At 41.3% G+C, this 15,485-nt stretch overlaps 2 protein-coding genes across 2 annotated transcripts; both read right to left on the minus strand.

Annotated features, from left to right (window-relative positions):
• Positions 1-479: 479 nt before the first annotated feature.
• Positions 480-7,687, minus strand: LOC113130673 (SRSF protein kinase 2-like). The gene is made up of 15 exons (XM_026307470.1): positions 7,546-7,687; positions 6,071-6,375; positions 5,886-5,994; positions 5,695-5,782; positions 5,503-5,590; positions 4,559-4,665; positions 4,265-4,430; positions 4,067-4,092; positions 3,891-3,947; positions 2,606-2,972; positions 2,327-2,424; positions 1,772-1,879; positions 1,449-1,518; positions 1,274-1,366; positions 480-695 (listed from the first exon to the last, which is right to left on the minus strand). Exons 2-15 carry the CDS (start codon positions 6,300-6,302, stop codon positions 511-513), a joined length of 1,794 nt encoding a protein of 597 aa, XP_026163255.1. The 5' UTR covers positions 6,303-6,375; positions 7,546-7,687; the 3' UTR covers positions 480-510.
• Positions 7,688-10,018: 2,331 nt separating this feature from the next.
• Positions 10,019-15,485, minus strand: ccdc120b (coiled-coil domain containing 120b). Its single transcript, XM_026307322.1, has 9 exons — positions 15,394-15,485; positions 14,710-14,840; positions 14,034-14,135; positions 13,820-13,940; positions 13,559-13,618; positions 13,123-13,276; positions 12,864-12,965; positions 11,540-12,577; positions 10,019-10,906 (listed from the first exon to the last, which is right to left on the minus strand). The coding sequence occupies exons 1-9, from the start codon at positions 15,440-15,442 to the stop codon at positions 10,810-10,812; spliced, it is 1,854 nt and encodes a 617-aa protein (XP_026163107.1). The 5' UTR covers positions 15,443-15,485; the 3' UTR covers positions 10,019-10,809.

The raw sequence follows: 15,485 nt of genomic DNA on the forward strand, positions 1-15,485 counted from the left end.
TAAAATTTAATTACATTTAATTAATAATGTAGATGTTTTTAATAACCAACATATAAAGTGTCTGTTCCTGTGGTGAGTCATCAGGGTAATCCTTCAAGTGCACATTTGTCTGATTAAATCCATCTCATAACTCCTCCTGGTTTGCTACAGTCTCTCTTTCATATATTTCAATAACTATATAATTGAAGACGTAACTACTGGAGAATAAAGGCAATATTAAATCAGTTTATTGAACTCAAGGATTCTGTGATATTGTTTAAGCAGCAATTTTCAATAAGATAAAACTCTTTGGTCATTGCTGTGCCTGAATTAGACGTGACTGTCATTGAAATACTAAGAGACCAAGCAACCCAACTGGGAAAAGCCTCTTAGTCAGGCTAATAAATATTAATGAAAGCTGTTCTTATGATGCCAGCACCAGATAAAGCTGACCAAGTCACTTTACATCCATTGGGTCAGAGCCTGCTCCTCAACAGAGGGCTAATCCACTGGCTCCTGAATGACAGGAGACTAGGAAATGATCCAAGGGTGTTTCAGACACTGGGCAGCTGTGGCTCTTTTTTCCGGCAGCAGCTCCAACATTGTCAGGAGGAATGAGCTGAACTGCACAGCTTCCTCCCGTGGCCACTGGTACTTATCCAGCAAGACTTCAAGTAAGCTCCATGGCTTGAGCTTTGAGATGTGCCTCAGTTGTCCTGGACAAGGTAAGAAGACAACTGGATGAACCCTTTTTCAACAAGTGTTAGGAGGCTCTCTTAAAGGTGCAATGTGTAAAGTGAAAGCTCTAGTGGCATCTAGTGGGGAGATTGCACAATGCAACCTTCCCCTGTTCCCAGGTGCAAGGGAGGGTACAGTGGCCGACAGCTTTGAACCAAAATGTGATTCTCCGTCTACAGCCAGTGTTTGGTTTGTCCATTCTGTGCTACTGTAGAAACATGGCAGCACAACATGGCTGCCTCTGTGAAAGGAGACCTGCTCCCTATGTAAATTCAAAAGGCTCATTCATTCAAGATTAAGAAAATGCAACGGTTGGTATTATCCAGTGATTACACAACAATGAAAAGATTCATGAATACTACTAATAGATCACTCTAAATATTACACATTGCACTTTTAAAATGCCAAATATACCATAATAATAAAATCAAACACTAAGTCCTTTGTTTAATTTCACCTAAACACAAAGATCCTAAATATAGGCATGATAACCAAACCTAATAAACAAAGAATTGCTGAGGTAAGATTGTCTTTGGAATAATTTTGTACATTTCACCTTTATGGTTGAAATACCGCTTGGACTTTTTCCCTGACATGGCAAACTGGGGTGGGAGGGAACCCAGCAGCTCAATGATGTGGGCAATGTGATCTGTAGAAGCAGGTAGATACTGTATGACAAGCAGCTTTACTTTAATTAAGAACAAAAAAGGGATGTAGTGAAAAGCACAAACCTTCCTCCCGGGAGAATGTGGCTCCTGACTGGGGGTCGAACAGATAGTCCCCAGTGGCAAGCTCAAAGGCCTAAAGAATGCACAAAGGGCCAAAAATAAATTTATTCATCCATCCATTATCTATACCCACTTATTCCTATTTATGTTCATGGGGATCTGCTGGAGCCTATCCCAGCTCTCTCTGGGTGAAAGCCAGGGGTACACCCTGGACAGGTCACCAGCCCATCGCAGGGCAAAAAATAAAAGATGTTCATGGTAAATCTAGGAATGGCAAAGTCAGAATGAAACATAATTAAACGGGGAGAGATTTTTTTTCATCTCACCATGCAGGCAGTGCTCCAGATGTCAGCTGGTGTGCTATAGTCTGCACCGATCAGTACCTCCACAGAGCGGTACTGACACGTCTGGATGTCTTCAGTGAAGTGTTTGTGCTGACAGCAAGACAGATAAGATTATGTTTCACAAAAAAATCAGTGCAATCAGTGTCTTTATTACTGTCCAGCTCTTTGCAAATTAACAACTTTTTATTTTCTACATTACGTTCTTACTCTTAATTGCTGTATGTGCATATTCTGTATGCAAAATTGTGTGGCCATACAATATTTTCTCAATAACAAATGTTTAATGACCAGATTAAGAGTCCACTGCCATGCTAGCAGTACTTTGAGGTTGTGCTTAGATAAAAATGGGAACATGTCTTTACTTAATTTCAGTGCTATCCATCCAACCAATTGAAAACTGTTCCACAGCCAACATATATCTTGGATTTTGACAGCGGTAGGCACTTACTGGCAGCGCTCTGGTTTTGACAATGCAACTATTCCATTGAAATTGTACAGGTTTTCAAGTTTAGGTTGCTTGTTGACTAAACCTCTTACCACCCAACAGGCATTGCCCAGGTCAGCAATTTTGATGAGGATTTTATCAGCATTCTGAGGCTTCAGGAGGTCCACAAGGATATCTGAGTCCCTGATATCTAAAATGCATAAGAATAGATCAGACTAGGATATGGGTTGAATGTACTGATGACGCTAGCTAACCATGGTCCAGGGTACACGTGCTGGCCAAACTGTAGACATTCAGTTTTCACATATATAGAAACAAACTACTGATGTCATAGTTTAGGGAAAAAAAAACACACAAACACAGAGACTAACCATGGGGAGAAGACGGTGATGGTGATGGCAGCTCTCCGTCTGCATCCTGACGTAAAAACACTGATCTAGAGCCAGAGACAGGGGCATCTGTGCTGAGGCCTGGCCATGAGCAGATGGAGTCTCTGTGGCTTTGTGGAACTGAGTCCAGTGTGTCTTCCAACAACAGAGTGTTCCTTTTTAAGGTGAGGTTAGGGCCTGTGAGCTTAGACTGACAGGTGGAGCTGCGTGTGCCAGAGGGAGGAGTGACATCAGAAAAAGACACATGATTTTTGTCTCTTTGTTTGTGGTCAGATGAGTTCTCCTCTCCTCGTCGTCGCCTGTCTCTCCTTGTCAGTCTCTTGATCGGGCTCCCGGAGACCTTGCTGGACTGCACAGGTGTGTTCGGTTGTGGAAACAATCAGAGGTTGCTTTCCATGCATGTAGTCTGCAGTTAACACACTGTAACCCTAATTTACTTAAGGTCAAGCTCCTCTTCAGCTATTACATATGCTGTGCAAAAGAAGACTGGTAAAAACTTGTATTGAACCTACAGCAGTGGTTGTTGGAGGTACATGAAAATCTACAGTTGTATCCTCCACGAGCAGCATCCATAGCCCCACTGTTTTATCCCTTTAATCTACAGGGGTTTGTTAGTCGCACAACAAGAGCAAGCTAGCAAAATACAGCAGAGATTCAACCCAGGAGTGTAGTAACAATGGAGGATGCCATCATGCAAAATGCAACCCAGAACTGTATTTTCTGTCTGGTTTTAAGTTCTGACACTTATACAGTAGGTACAGTACTTTTATATTTATGAATATTATAAATATTTTCTAACCAGATAATCAGTTCTTCATTTGTGTTGACTCCAGTTAAAGTTCCTGTTAAAACATTAAGGTCATGTCAAAGTACGAGAGTAATAAAAGTACAGCACAGTTACTATAATGGACACCTACTATATCTCCTAAACTCTTATGGTGTAAATACAGCAGCTGCCTCTCTTTGGAGAGCCCACTTTAACCCTGAATAAAAAAACACTGCTTTGTTTTTTTGTTTAAAGAAAATTAAGCCTTTGCTTAAATTAGTTGCTCACGTCACTGTAGGAAGTGGTGCTAACACTGATGCACATTTGTGTCTCTTGTTAGGGATTGTCAAGGGTTGTGATCCACCAAAGGTAGTTGTTAAACGTGCGGTACCCTGCTCTTTCACAAATTAATGTGCCCTCTAATATGTTTCAGGCTTTACGAGTTTGTCAAGATGCAATTAAGAAGCTCAAGTGCAGAAAACAAAACACAATCTCTCTTACCCACTCCCCAAGAGTGTGGAAAACCCCAGTCAGCTTTTCCAACAAGTAGGATAAGCTCTTAAGAAGTCATAGGAAAAAGGCTAATCATAATGTGATTGCAAAAAATACAGACCTTTCAATAAAAGGAATAAAGTAATAAAGTAATAAAGAAACAGGAACTTTCTAAAGTTACGCACATGTCTTTGTCTGGAGTGTCTGTTCACTGGCAGAAAGAAAAAAAAAAAATCAGCATGCAAAAACAGGCACAGAGCATTAAAAATGTGGGGGAAAAAAAAACAAATATGTGAATATGTGTCAAATTCCATATATCTCTCTGTAACTGAACCTGAGAATTGCTGTCAAGCCTACATGATTACTAATACAGCATCACTAACCTGAGGAGCTGGTGATAGCAGGTGATATCGGCAGCTGCCAGAGCTTGGTGTCAGCCGCCAGTTTCTGAATATATGTCTCATCCACTCGCAGGAGGATGTTTTCTGGCTTGATGTCCGTGTGGATAATCTTGCATTTGGTGTGCAAATAATCTAAACCCTGCAGAACCTGTGATAAGGAATGAAAATCGAGTCGCTGTCATTGCAGGACAAGAAAAGAGAAGACCATCTGGTCGTGAAAGACCTCAGTAACTGATGAAAGGGAGGGAAGGGCATGAGGTAAGTGTTGCATGGCACCTGTCTGAGGATGCTCTTAACGCAGGGCAGAGGAAGCCCAGTGTAATTGGATTTGACAATCCACCTCAGCAGCTGATGGCCCAGCACCTCAAGAACCATGCACACATCTGATGAGCAATTAAGGACACTAATTCATACAATACAGCTTCTGAGCACAAGGGAATGAAGAGTTTCTTGATGAGTGTCCAGTATGTGGTGCTTCTGGTTTACTTCAGGCTCACTAATACACTGAGACAGAGACTAGTCCACCCAAAAGATTGCACAGCAAAACAAAAGATGAGCAATGCAGTGTATGCGGTCCAGTTTAGGGAACAACGCTGAGAACTTTACAATGGAGGAACCAAACCACCACTTCACAGAGAATGGCCCAGCACAGGGGGAGCAGCTCCTCAGGACAACAATCAGCTGTGCACCTCCATTTAAAGGACACAGGCCACTCATTTGAAGATAAGGATGTACATATTTTGGACAGACACGATAGATGGTTTGAGAGAGGACTCAGCAATAGAGCGATAGATGTTCAAATGGAAAACCCTTGCTAAACAGAGGTGAGTCTACCAGGCTGCACTTTTATCCATTCCCAGGAAGTTAAGTAACTCTTCACATGTCCTTCAGGGAGGCCACACACTGCAACCGGTTTATGGATCAGAGGGGTCACAGGAGTCGATCATTAGATTCTACCGACTCTGATCTGTGCTCATTTACACAGTCCATCCAACAAGCCTATTCAGGCTAGGTGTGAAGTGAAACCAACCCCAAGGATAAATTGAGATCTCAAGCCAGCTTCTCTCAGACTGAAGAAGCCAGTTGGATGAGTGGTGAAACTTTGATTCAACTACAAGGGGTTCAGCTGACATGACTCACCTTCTAGATAACTTCACCTGGATAACTGAGAGCCTTTAAAGACATCACAGTGGGATGTTTAATCTCCCTGTAAAGGATACGCTCTCCATTCACTCCAGAGATCCTGAAGTCATCAATGAGGTGCACAAGTCTCTCACGTTTTGGATCTTTGGGGTCACTGTCCCGCACCTGATGATTATATTAAAAATATAACATCAGCAAAAAAGTGAAATGTTCCTAAGCTACGAAAGCAGTCCACATCTAACAAAAAATATTACTGTGGTCCCACTTACGCATTTCAGAAGTTGGATCTCATCCAGTGCTGTCTCTGTGAATATCTGAGCACTCTTCACCACCTTCAGGGCCACAAAACGCCTCTTTCTGAATGTAAACAATTATGGTAGCATGTGATTTTCATCTTTATATTATGCCATCACTATGTTATGGTATCACTGAGAAGTCAAATGTTCAAGCCTGTACTTACATCATATCCCAGCAGAGCCACACAGTAGAGAAGTGACCCCATCCCAACTTTTTAACAACTTGGTAACGGTCAACAAAAATTTCTCCAATGTCTATGGGGTAATAACCACCTGCATACAACACAATGTGCAGTTTAAGAAAAGACCTGAACCAGTGTGTTGGTATTTGATGTTGGGTGCTACCTACCTATGCCATAATCTGCAGGATTCTCCTCTTGCTCCTCATAAGATCCCAAAGGCTCAGGTGAATGAGGATGTATTTGCACAGCTGGAGGGCAGTGGGCTGGTTTGCTGGGTGTTGGGCAGGGTTTGGGGCTGTGTGCTGTGTCTGGGGAGGGGTGAGGGCTGGCTTTGATGGGTGGATTAGAGGAACTAGCAGAAAGTAGGGCTGATATAGCAGCAGCATATGATGATGACATGTCTACATAGAGCCTGATGAGTTCAAGCACAGTAGAAGATGGGCCCTGATGACAGCAGCGCTCAAAGGGAAAGCTACGACAAGAAGCATTGGCATATTTTTAAAAAACAAACAAGGTCTTGAATCATTTCAACATATCTGAAAGAAGCGCCCACTGGCTGGCTGTCTCTGGCAGCACGTTTGTGCTTTTAGTCAGTGATTGCACTAGGTTGTTTGCAGTGACATTTTAAAGGGGGCAGTGAATGTGTATGTTTATTTTTAGCTGGATGAATGGCATGTCAACGTAAATAGCTCCTGACACTTGCCCAGCTGTAGCTAAGCTCTTCCTGGTACTGCAGGAACAGCTGCAGTGTGTGCAGCATAGTTGTAGACATGAACAGCTGACAATTCAAATGAACTCTTAGGAGCCTGCCAGCATGCAATCACATGTGATTGGATGTGTGATTTGATCACAACAGACTCCTAAGGGTTAATTTGGATTCTTTCAAGGGATATCTGGCTAGAACAATAGTATTGTACAAGTTGTAGCCCTACTCAATAACTGGTGAGGTGTGCTTATCTTTCTGTGCCTGTACACATGCAATGGACATAGCTGAAGGCACTGCTATCTGTAAGATATTAAGTCATATTACCAGTACTTCAGAATAAAAGTCCACCAGCAGTACACCAGTACACCACCATTTTTGTTACCTTGAACTCTAACTTCCTGTCACATATTAATGTAAAGTGATTAAACAATATGTACCTAACTGCTGGGTGCTAGATATTTTATCTGATAACTTGTTTGTTTGCATACTTTCGTTTTAATGGGTATTTAAATGTTTGATGTTTAAAACTGGGTTGGTAAAAACTTTTTACTGATGTCTGGACTATGGAGAGTAAAAACAATCCAGCAAGAACATTAAACCATTCATCTAAAGTAGAGCTGTTTTACTTCGACATTACAGCTGTAATTCAGAACATTTAATATTTACATTACATATTTTATAAAATGCAATTTGAGATATTATAAGCTACTTGGTAATACTTCGATGACTCCTACAGCCTCTGCTCCGGCATTAACACAAGTCAAACCTACTTTTAATTTGAAGGTTTTCGCAGGAAGTCTGGTTTGTTCCAGCTCTGGACGATAAGAAAAGTCGCCTACACTTTTCTGGGCTTCACGGTGACACTCGGCCAGCAGTACAAAAACTCACTGAGCCTTAAGTAAATACTCAACAACATTAGATGAGGAGCCTACTTACCTTTCTGAGCGATAGTTTAAATGTTTGTAACGCGGGAAATAACAGTCGAGTCCCTCAGCTCGCGTGCGCTGCTCCTCTGCCCCGTGCGTCAGAAACTCAGTGAGGTCCAGGAATAGCAGCCTGCTGCCTGGTTCTCACAACACTGTGGACAACACTTCTGTTCTGACTCTGACTTCAGTCCAGTCACACCTATACAAGACCTGGAGTTTAAAAAAATAATGGCATGAGATGCGACCACTCTACAGGGCATTTTATTCATTGTAATAGTACAGGCATTACTGTGACAGAATTAATAGGCTGCACCAACAAAGAAGGCCAAGTTTTTCTTGCACAGCATTAATACAGGTATTATTCTACACTAACGATAAAAAATTAACTTGAAACCATTTTAAACAAGTTACTGTGAAATTATATTAAATTAGTTTTAATATTAATGACTTATGGTTTCAAAGCCTTTTGTATTACACCATCTCACATGTTTGAACTTTCTTTCCTGTTGCATCTGATGTTGGTGAATCAGATCAGGTGTGTTCAGTTGTGCTTTTCCTGCTATGACAGTCAAAACGCCAGCTGTGAAAAATGGTCCATTACTACGGTGGCCGACAAGGGCAAACGCGCCGCAACAGCCGAACCCTGCAAATACAGATATGATGCAGAACCAAAAACATACACATAAATAAACAGAAAACTTACCTTTTTGTATCGCCTCTCTAAAAGTTAGACAAACTTTTTTCATAGCACCTCTCAGTCCGGGGTCCCCCTAGAGGCCTGGCGCACTTCCGTTCCTTGAATATTCAGCATTTGGATGTCGTGGTATTTGCAGTATTTTTCTTTTGCATTTGTTCGTTTATGTGATTTTTTGTTGAATTTGTTTTATGTGTTTGTGTGTTTTTGATTTTACATCATTTCTGTATTTACGAGTGTTCGGCAGTTGCGGCGCGTTTGCCCTCGTCGGCCACCGTATATTACTTGGCTTTCAAGGAACAAACGTTATTCTGTGCTGATTTCAACGTGACACTTTATTAAATAGAATGAATGCACAATCTCATACATACAGTATAGGTTGGGACTTAGGCTTATTTCATAGGCCTTTTTATCAAGAAAAGAGTGAAAAAAAAAACAGCTCCACTTAAATATCTAAAAGAAAAAAGAAAAAAAATCAGAATAATCAGTTAACATCACACTGGTGAACAAAATGGTTTTAACACACATTACCAAATCCTGATGAGAAAGAGCTACTGTGGATAGCTACAAAATGTTATAGGTTCATAAATATAATATAGTTTGAATAAATTTGCTTTAGACCTAAATTTATATAATTTATTTTCAACTTACAGAGTACATAATATGAAAAATACATTTATGACCCCCAGTGCACAGCAGTTTGGTCTTTGATTTCAGGTTTTAACCAGGTGGAATAAGCTCTTTGAAGCTGGATAGTTGTGAGGATGTGAACACATCAGACAACAGAAGAAACCAGTTAACAGTATGCTACGGGTTGTAACAGAGCATAAACATTGTATAACTAAAGAACTACATTCAAATGAGTCTAAAGATAATCAGAGATGGAAAATTAAAAAAAAACATGTTGAAGTTCTGTTTGCACAAGACAAATACTTTGTTTCCTTGAGGATTTTATTTCTTAATATTCATATCTTTACAGTTTACATTGTAGAATTCTACCAAGACTGATTACAAAAATGTAGAAATATGACATGACTACAATGATTTAAAAAAATGTAAAGATATGAAATGACAAATACTAAGTCAGTATGGATTCTCAGAAACAAATTTAGTGGTATGAGACCTGCTCACACCATCATTCAATCCTGCAGCAGCCCTATTCTGTTCACACCATCAACCTCGCTTTTTAAAACCAATTAAACAGTGCTCACTTGGGGGTGGAAGAGTTGGGGAGGTTACTGTGATTAACTACTTATGTGGTTAGTCTAAGAATCACATTGTTAGTACGGAAATAAAATATCAGCTTGAAAACTCATCAGTACAATCCATACTACAGTATATACACACCTTAATACTCTGACAGACCTTTAGCAGATGTAGACAAAACACACTTTATTTTAATTTTGCTCCATTTAAAACCCTGACTGAACCTTCCGATGTCCAATCATATTTCAGGGTGACAATTTTATAGGGAATTAAGGCATAAGATGTTAAAGTGCTCTGTATGACACTAAAATCCTGCACAACTAAATGCAGAAAAAGTGATCTGACAAGTAAATATTCTGTCACGTGCTACTGTCATACAGTATGTCTCACAACAGCCATAAGGGTTTTCCTAAAACTGATCTAATTATTCTGTCAAGGTCAGCACAGAGAAAGCTACATTTATCAACCAGCACCGAGCTGAATGTAAAAAGAGAAGCCCCCACCAAAAAAAAAAAAAAAAAATGCACATGACATCATTCCAACCCTCCTCCCCCCATTTAATGACATCATGAATTGCTTTCAGCATTTCATTAGACTTAGCTCACAGGCTAATGCTAGCAGTTCCAGTTTATTAGAAACCCCTTTAAAGTTTTCTAACCACGGTTTAGTTTTGATATTAAATCATTTAGGCACTCCTGTCTGCTACACCAAAATGCTACAGGCCCATTTCATTTATCAAACATGAAAAATGCAAATGGCTGTGGAATTAACAGCAGATGAGGACTGAAGCATGTTTTTACATTTTATAGTTTACAAACACACATTCACCAGGGCATGTATTAATACTTTTAAAATTACATGAGCTATTATAACTCCTTTGTATATCATGTGATTAATGACCAATATATTACCTCTTTAATATAACAGTTCTTTATATTTCTGAAGATACAAAATAGTGATTTTAGAGATGTATATATTCTGTAAAAAAGTATATCTTCGGAGATTTTTAGGGTCATAAGAAGGATTTTACCACTCATGTTGAACCATAAATATTGATATATGAAGTGCAGCCATGACCATTATTGTTAGATACTCTGGAATTCAACTCCATCCAACACTGGGTCTGAAGTTCATATCAGTGGGGACAGTTATAACACAGGGAGCTTGCCAAGGCTTTTTCATACTGTACAGTTACAGTTTATCAGTTATTCCAGTCTCTTTCTGCTGAGGTCACTGTGTTTTGTTTTGCTGTTGAGGTCACATTGTATCAACCTGTCTGTGTAAGTGTATAACTACGCAAGTCTGAGTGTATGTGAAAGCTACAGTGTTTTTGCTCATATGATGTAGCGTGTGTGTTTGGGGTTGGGTGCTGCTTCAGACTAACGTGCCTGGGTCTGCACTGGGCTCCTTTGGGGTCACATCTTGCATCTGTGAGTGAGGCGTCTCCTGGTATAGAGTGAACTCCATTGACCTGTTGGGTAGGCAAGACAGATCAATACAGTTCCCCACAAACAGGAGGTATACAGTGAAGGATAAAACCACAGAGATAATGCATCTTCATGACATACAAAGTACAAATAAAGGTCAGAATATAAAGAAGCAAAGAGAGGGGAACTCTGTTAAATTCATTAAATCCCTATGAATTTTCAAAGAGAGAGAAAAAAATCCAGTAATTAATGCATCCTCATATTTGATTTATTGGATTATCAAAGTCACATTTGTAAATAGAACTGTTTCTTGAGGGCCATTGCAGGCAATTATAAAAAAAAAGCAGTCAGCAGCGTGAGAATACTCATCACGCAAAAAGAAACTAAAAACAAAAATAAAACAATGATTGAAAAGGTCATAGGAAAAAACATGGATGGAGTAACAGCACAATCCTCTGCTAGAAGACATGTGGACAAATTCCAGTGAGTCTTAGTGAGTGTGTATGAAATGACAGCATTAACATGGAAACATAAAATATCTTAAATTAATAACTGTCACAACACAAAACAATCTACAATAAAAGAAAAGGTTCTTTTCTTGTATGAAGGTACGTATGACCTCTCAGTCATAGGGACAAAGCACTAAAATATTAAAAAAAAAAAAAGAAATTACCGACCTCCCATGCAGTGGATGACCGTGGAAGCTGGCTGACTGCGGTATCTGAGGCCTGTGGAGGTTGGCAGCTTCACCTTGAAAAGACTGGTTCTGGTGCACCAGTGGGTGTGGGTGTGAGAGGCGTGAGATCCCTGCCTCGTGGCCTTTTGGGGCAGCATTAGGATAGCCAAGGGCGTTCCTCAAGTACCAGTCCCTCAGTCCCTCCAGAGCCAGAGCTTTATGCAGGCTTCTGGTTGAGTCTTCTGGGGTCGGGAGAGAAAACTGGGGGGGTCTGCGGCTAAAGGAGGGACCAGACACCTCAGTCTGGTAGGGGTGCAGGTTGGGGATGGATGATGTGGCTGTGCCAGAGGCAGGAAGAGGAGACTCATATGCAGACAGAAGGATTGCATCCTGGGGATGTTGCTGCAAAGGAATAAAGGGCCCACAAGATTTGGTTCTGGTGACCTTTACCCTGCGCAGCTCGGCTTGGGACCCTCGGAGGACCATGGGGCTGAAGGGAGGTGCAGCAGTGGGAAGGTGCACCTGGGAATGAGAAAAGCCATTAGCATGGGGAGGCACTGCTGCTGTGGAGGAGCGAGGAGAGGACATGTCCTGCCAGATCCTGCCTGTGGACTGGAACAGGGGGTGCTGCACCTGCATCCTCTGCTGTTTTCCCCAAATATAGTCCATTAAGAGCTCATTGTAGCCTCCGCCAGCCCCCCTGCCACCCATAGACAGACGCATTTTGGCCTGTTCAACAGAGCCATCCACATGTCTTTCGGGGCTGCCCAGGTGAATATGTCGCAACTTTCCATCAGTCAATGTCTCTGAGCTCTTGTATGGCCCTCCTCTTGGGGGCATCCCATTTCTGGGAGCATGATCATCAGGGAGGCTGGATCTATCCAGCAGTGCCTCTGAGCTGTTACTGCGCCTCGCCCGGGAGCTGTATGGGCAGCCTTTGCGATCAGAGGAGGAGCCCTCTTGAGCCAGTGGGATCATGTATGGCACATCCAAACTGCCAGACCATTGCTTCAATCCATTACCACCTGACACATCTGACCTAAGGCAGAGAATGGAGCACAACAGCTTACATTAGGAGAGGACTCTGAGGACTAAGGATACAAAGTACGTGAAGGGAAATTTAATCAAAACTATATAAATGCAATTCATATAAAATGACTTAAGACGGGACGCTTTGGTCCTAACTATCAAGTCAGGCCCTTGCTGCTGGTATAACCCTCATTCAGTGTCTGTGTTCAACTAAATCATTAAGCCATTTTCAACCAGCAGTTATCGCCGTATCAGAGTGTTGTGGCAAACCAAAACAGTCAAGGATCACAGATTACCTGACATGAACACTAATTGGAGCGGTTCGTGCTAAGAGGGGAGTCGCTGGAACACTCCTGCCTTCAACGTTAGATGCACTTCTTGGTAAAGAATGAGTTGGGCTGTGAGAAGCAGCATGAGAGGACATAAAGGCATTCAACATTTGTCACCCCCACATGAAAACAATCATGATTATTTGTGCCCTAATATGATACAGTATGTACAGACAGATCAGGAAGACTGCAATGCCCACAACACAGGTCATTATAAGATTAGTACCTAACAGAGCTTGTGACGGAGTTGCGGCGTGTCCTCATCTCGTAATAAATCTCGACCGGAGACAGTTTCCTGCTGATTCTGTGGTCTGGGCTGCCCACAGTGAGCCGGGGCTGAGACAGAGAGCGCTGGTCAGCAGCCACGCTGGGGGAAGACTCTTTTGGGAGAAAAAAAAAATAAAAAAATAAAAAAAACACAAGCACAATCCAAGTGTGCTATTTTGGCTTTACAGCTTTAATGTGATTGCATATTCTTATTTGTTGTCTAAACACCAGAAGTGCAAATGAGTTTCCCACCCACCAAGTGTGAGTGATGGAAAATGCCGACAAATACATTCAGCTATTTTTACTGCCTGTTCTTTCATCTGAGCTCATTATGAATATGTATGTCCAGAGGCAGAGAGAGCCGTTGAAAGACAGACCATGTACGGTTGACTCACCATTGTCATGGGATGTTGAATCCGACATGGAGCTCGTGCTCTCTGACATGACAGTGTCCTCTGAAAGACGACAAGCATTTGGGTTATGGACAATGCAGTAAGACATCTGATATCTTCCTTAAAGCATGCGATTTAAAAAGTCTAAAATGTTATTGGCAATGTGGCTTCACTTTTTTTTTTTTTTTTTTTTTTTTTTTTACTTATGCCAGTATTTGAAACTTGCCTGTTGGAGATGTGGTTTTCAGTGCTGTGTAATTATACCTGTGTGACATCCCCGATGAACTGTCCTCTTGCTATTTGGGATAGTTCTGTCTGACTCCGAGTGTCTGTACAGAGCACCGGTGAAAATGGCTTTCATCTGCTTTCTTTGTGCAGCTTCATCCTGCAGCCAGACACAGTCGGGTGTCAAGCCACAAATACACATGGCATTACAGCTGCTGCGTAAACACAATTGATATTCAAGGTGTTGACTTACCTCTGCCTTGGTGTGGGGCGCCAAGCCAGCTCTGCGCTGCACCACTGGCGGCTTCTCTCCCGTCTCCAGGGGAAAAGCACGTGGCAACTTTCCAGTCAGCTCCTGCAGAAGACATTCATTAGACGTTAAAGTGTTAGGTAAAATGCTGCCACTTAACAGATTACTCTAAGTCGGAATAAAACCGCCCTTTGAATGGACCAATGCATGGAACAGCTATGTAATGTTGCTGTCATAAATGATATCTTATTCTAAAACAGAGCAATTCTTGCAGATTAATGCATCCAACTTCTAAATTAACTACACTGACAACAGAAAAGACAACTTGTGATACCAACAATAGGGTTGCAGTGATGAAGTGAATCACTTTACTACCGGCAGCTGAAAACATAGGGATGTGTTAAACAGCTGTTAATGAAAAGCTGAAGCAGCTGCGGCTTCATCAAGATGTGATAAGTTCTCCAGAGTAATCAAGCAAATAGTAACATGCACTGAATCTTTACAAGCTGCCAGTTGCAGCTAAGATTAAAATGTTTTCTTGTTTTTGCTTTTACAAAAGACAAAAATAAATTTAACACTCTCTTCAGCAACATGTTAAATGAAAACATGAACAAACTGCAGATTATTGAATGTTAATGTTGCACTGTTTGCCAAGCATGTTTCAGTGACAGCTACTCACTGCTTCCTGCAAACAGACTTGTTTGAGCTCCCCCACTCTGCTGTTGAGAAGAGCCTCCAGGGCCTGCTTCCTTTCTTGCAGAGCTGTGATCCTCTCAGCCTGCAGCTTGCTGTCCTGGCCGCCTTGAACATCTACACAGCATAGAAGGTATAACACCGCTTCAGAAACTCTGATGCTACGGATGATGCTGGTACACACATTTGTTATTACTGTCTACACATGAGTAAAAGCCAATCAAAAAGTGTTACACATCTTACTCCACTGTACCAATCAGGGCAGATCAAATAGCCATATGTTGAGCCACTTAAAAGTTTACATTTGTGACCTGTTTTTAAAAATGTAGTAAGACATATATATATATATATATATATATATATATATAAAGTCTTTTGGTATTTGTTTGAACTGTTTCACCATGGTTGCATTTTAAAGGATTTGCGTCTAACAAGATGTCTGTTCACAATGACGCTGTGTTCTGATAAGATTATCTGACAGCTGTTGTGACAGTATGTGAGCAAAAGCCCTTCACACATACAAATGTTTTTTCAGCTGGCTGTTCCTTCCGTTAAACTGTTAGTGAAAAACAAAACAAAACAAAGGAAACTGACAGATTTGCCAGGTCATTTTACGCATGTCCAGACACAAAGGTGTTAATCTTCACACAGAGATCTCATTATTACTCACCAGGAGCCCCCAAACCCATGGATGTGATCAGATGTCCTTTGACCTCCATGTGATGTAATCCTGGGGACTTTACAACTCAGCCCTCACCTGAT

Source organism: Mastacembelus armatus, chromosome 5 (assembly GCF_900324485.2).
Source record: "Mastacembelus armatus chromosome 5, fMasArm1.2, whole genome shotgun sequence".
NCBI lineage: Eukaryota > Metazoa > Chordata > Actinopteri > Synbranchiformes > Mastacembelidae > Mastacembelus > Mastacembelus armatus.

Excerpts from the sequence above, each read along its gene's own strand:
- LOC113130673 (XM_026307470.1), bottom strand. The coding sequence starts at position 6,302 with ATGTCATCATCATATGCTGCTGCTATATCAGCCCTACTTTCTGCTAGT. Across the intron at positions 5,591-5,694 it reads AGATCCAACTTCTGAAATGC|GTGCGGGACAGTGACCCCAA; the intron begins GTAAGTGGGACC and ends TATAATCATCAG. Across the intron at positions 696-1,273 it reads GCGGTATTTCAACCATAAAG|GACAACTGAGGCACATCTCA; the intron begins GTGAAATGTACA and ends TACCTTGTCCAG.
- ccdc120b (XM_026307322.1), bottom strand. The coding sequence starts at position 15,442 with ATGGAGGTCAAAGGACATCTGATCACATCCATGGGTTTGGGGGCTCCT. Across the intron at positions 14,136-14,709 it reads AAGTCTGTTTGCAGGAAGCA|GAGCTGACTGGAAAGTTGCC; the intron begins GTGAGTAGCTGT and ends TGTCTTCTGCAG. Across the intron at positions 13,277-13,558 it reads TTCAACATCCCATGACAATG|AGTCTTCCCCCAGCGTGGCT; the intron begins GTGAGTCAACCG and ends TTCTCCCAAAAG.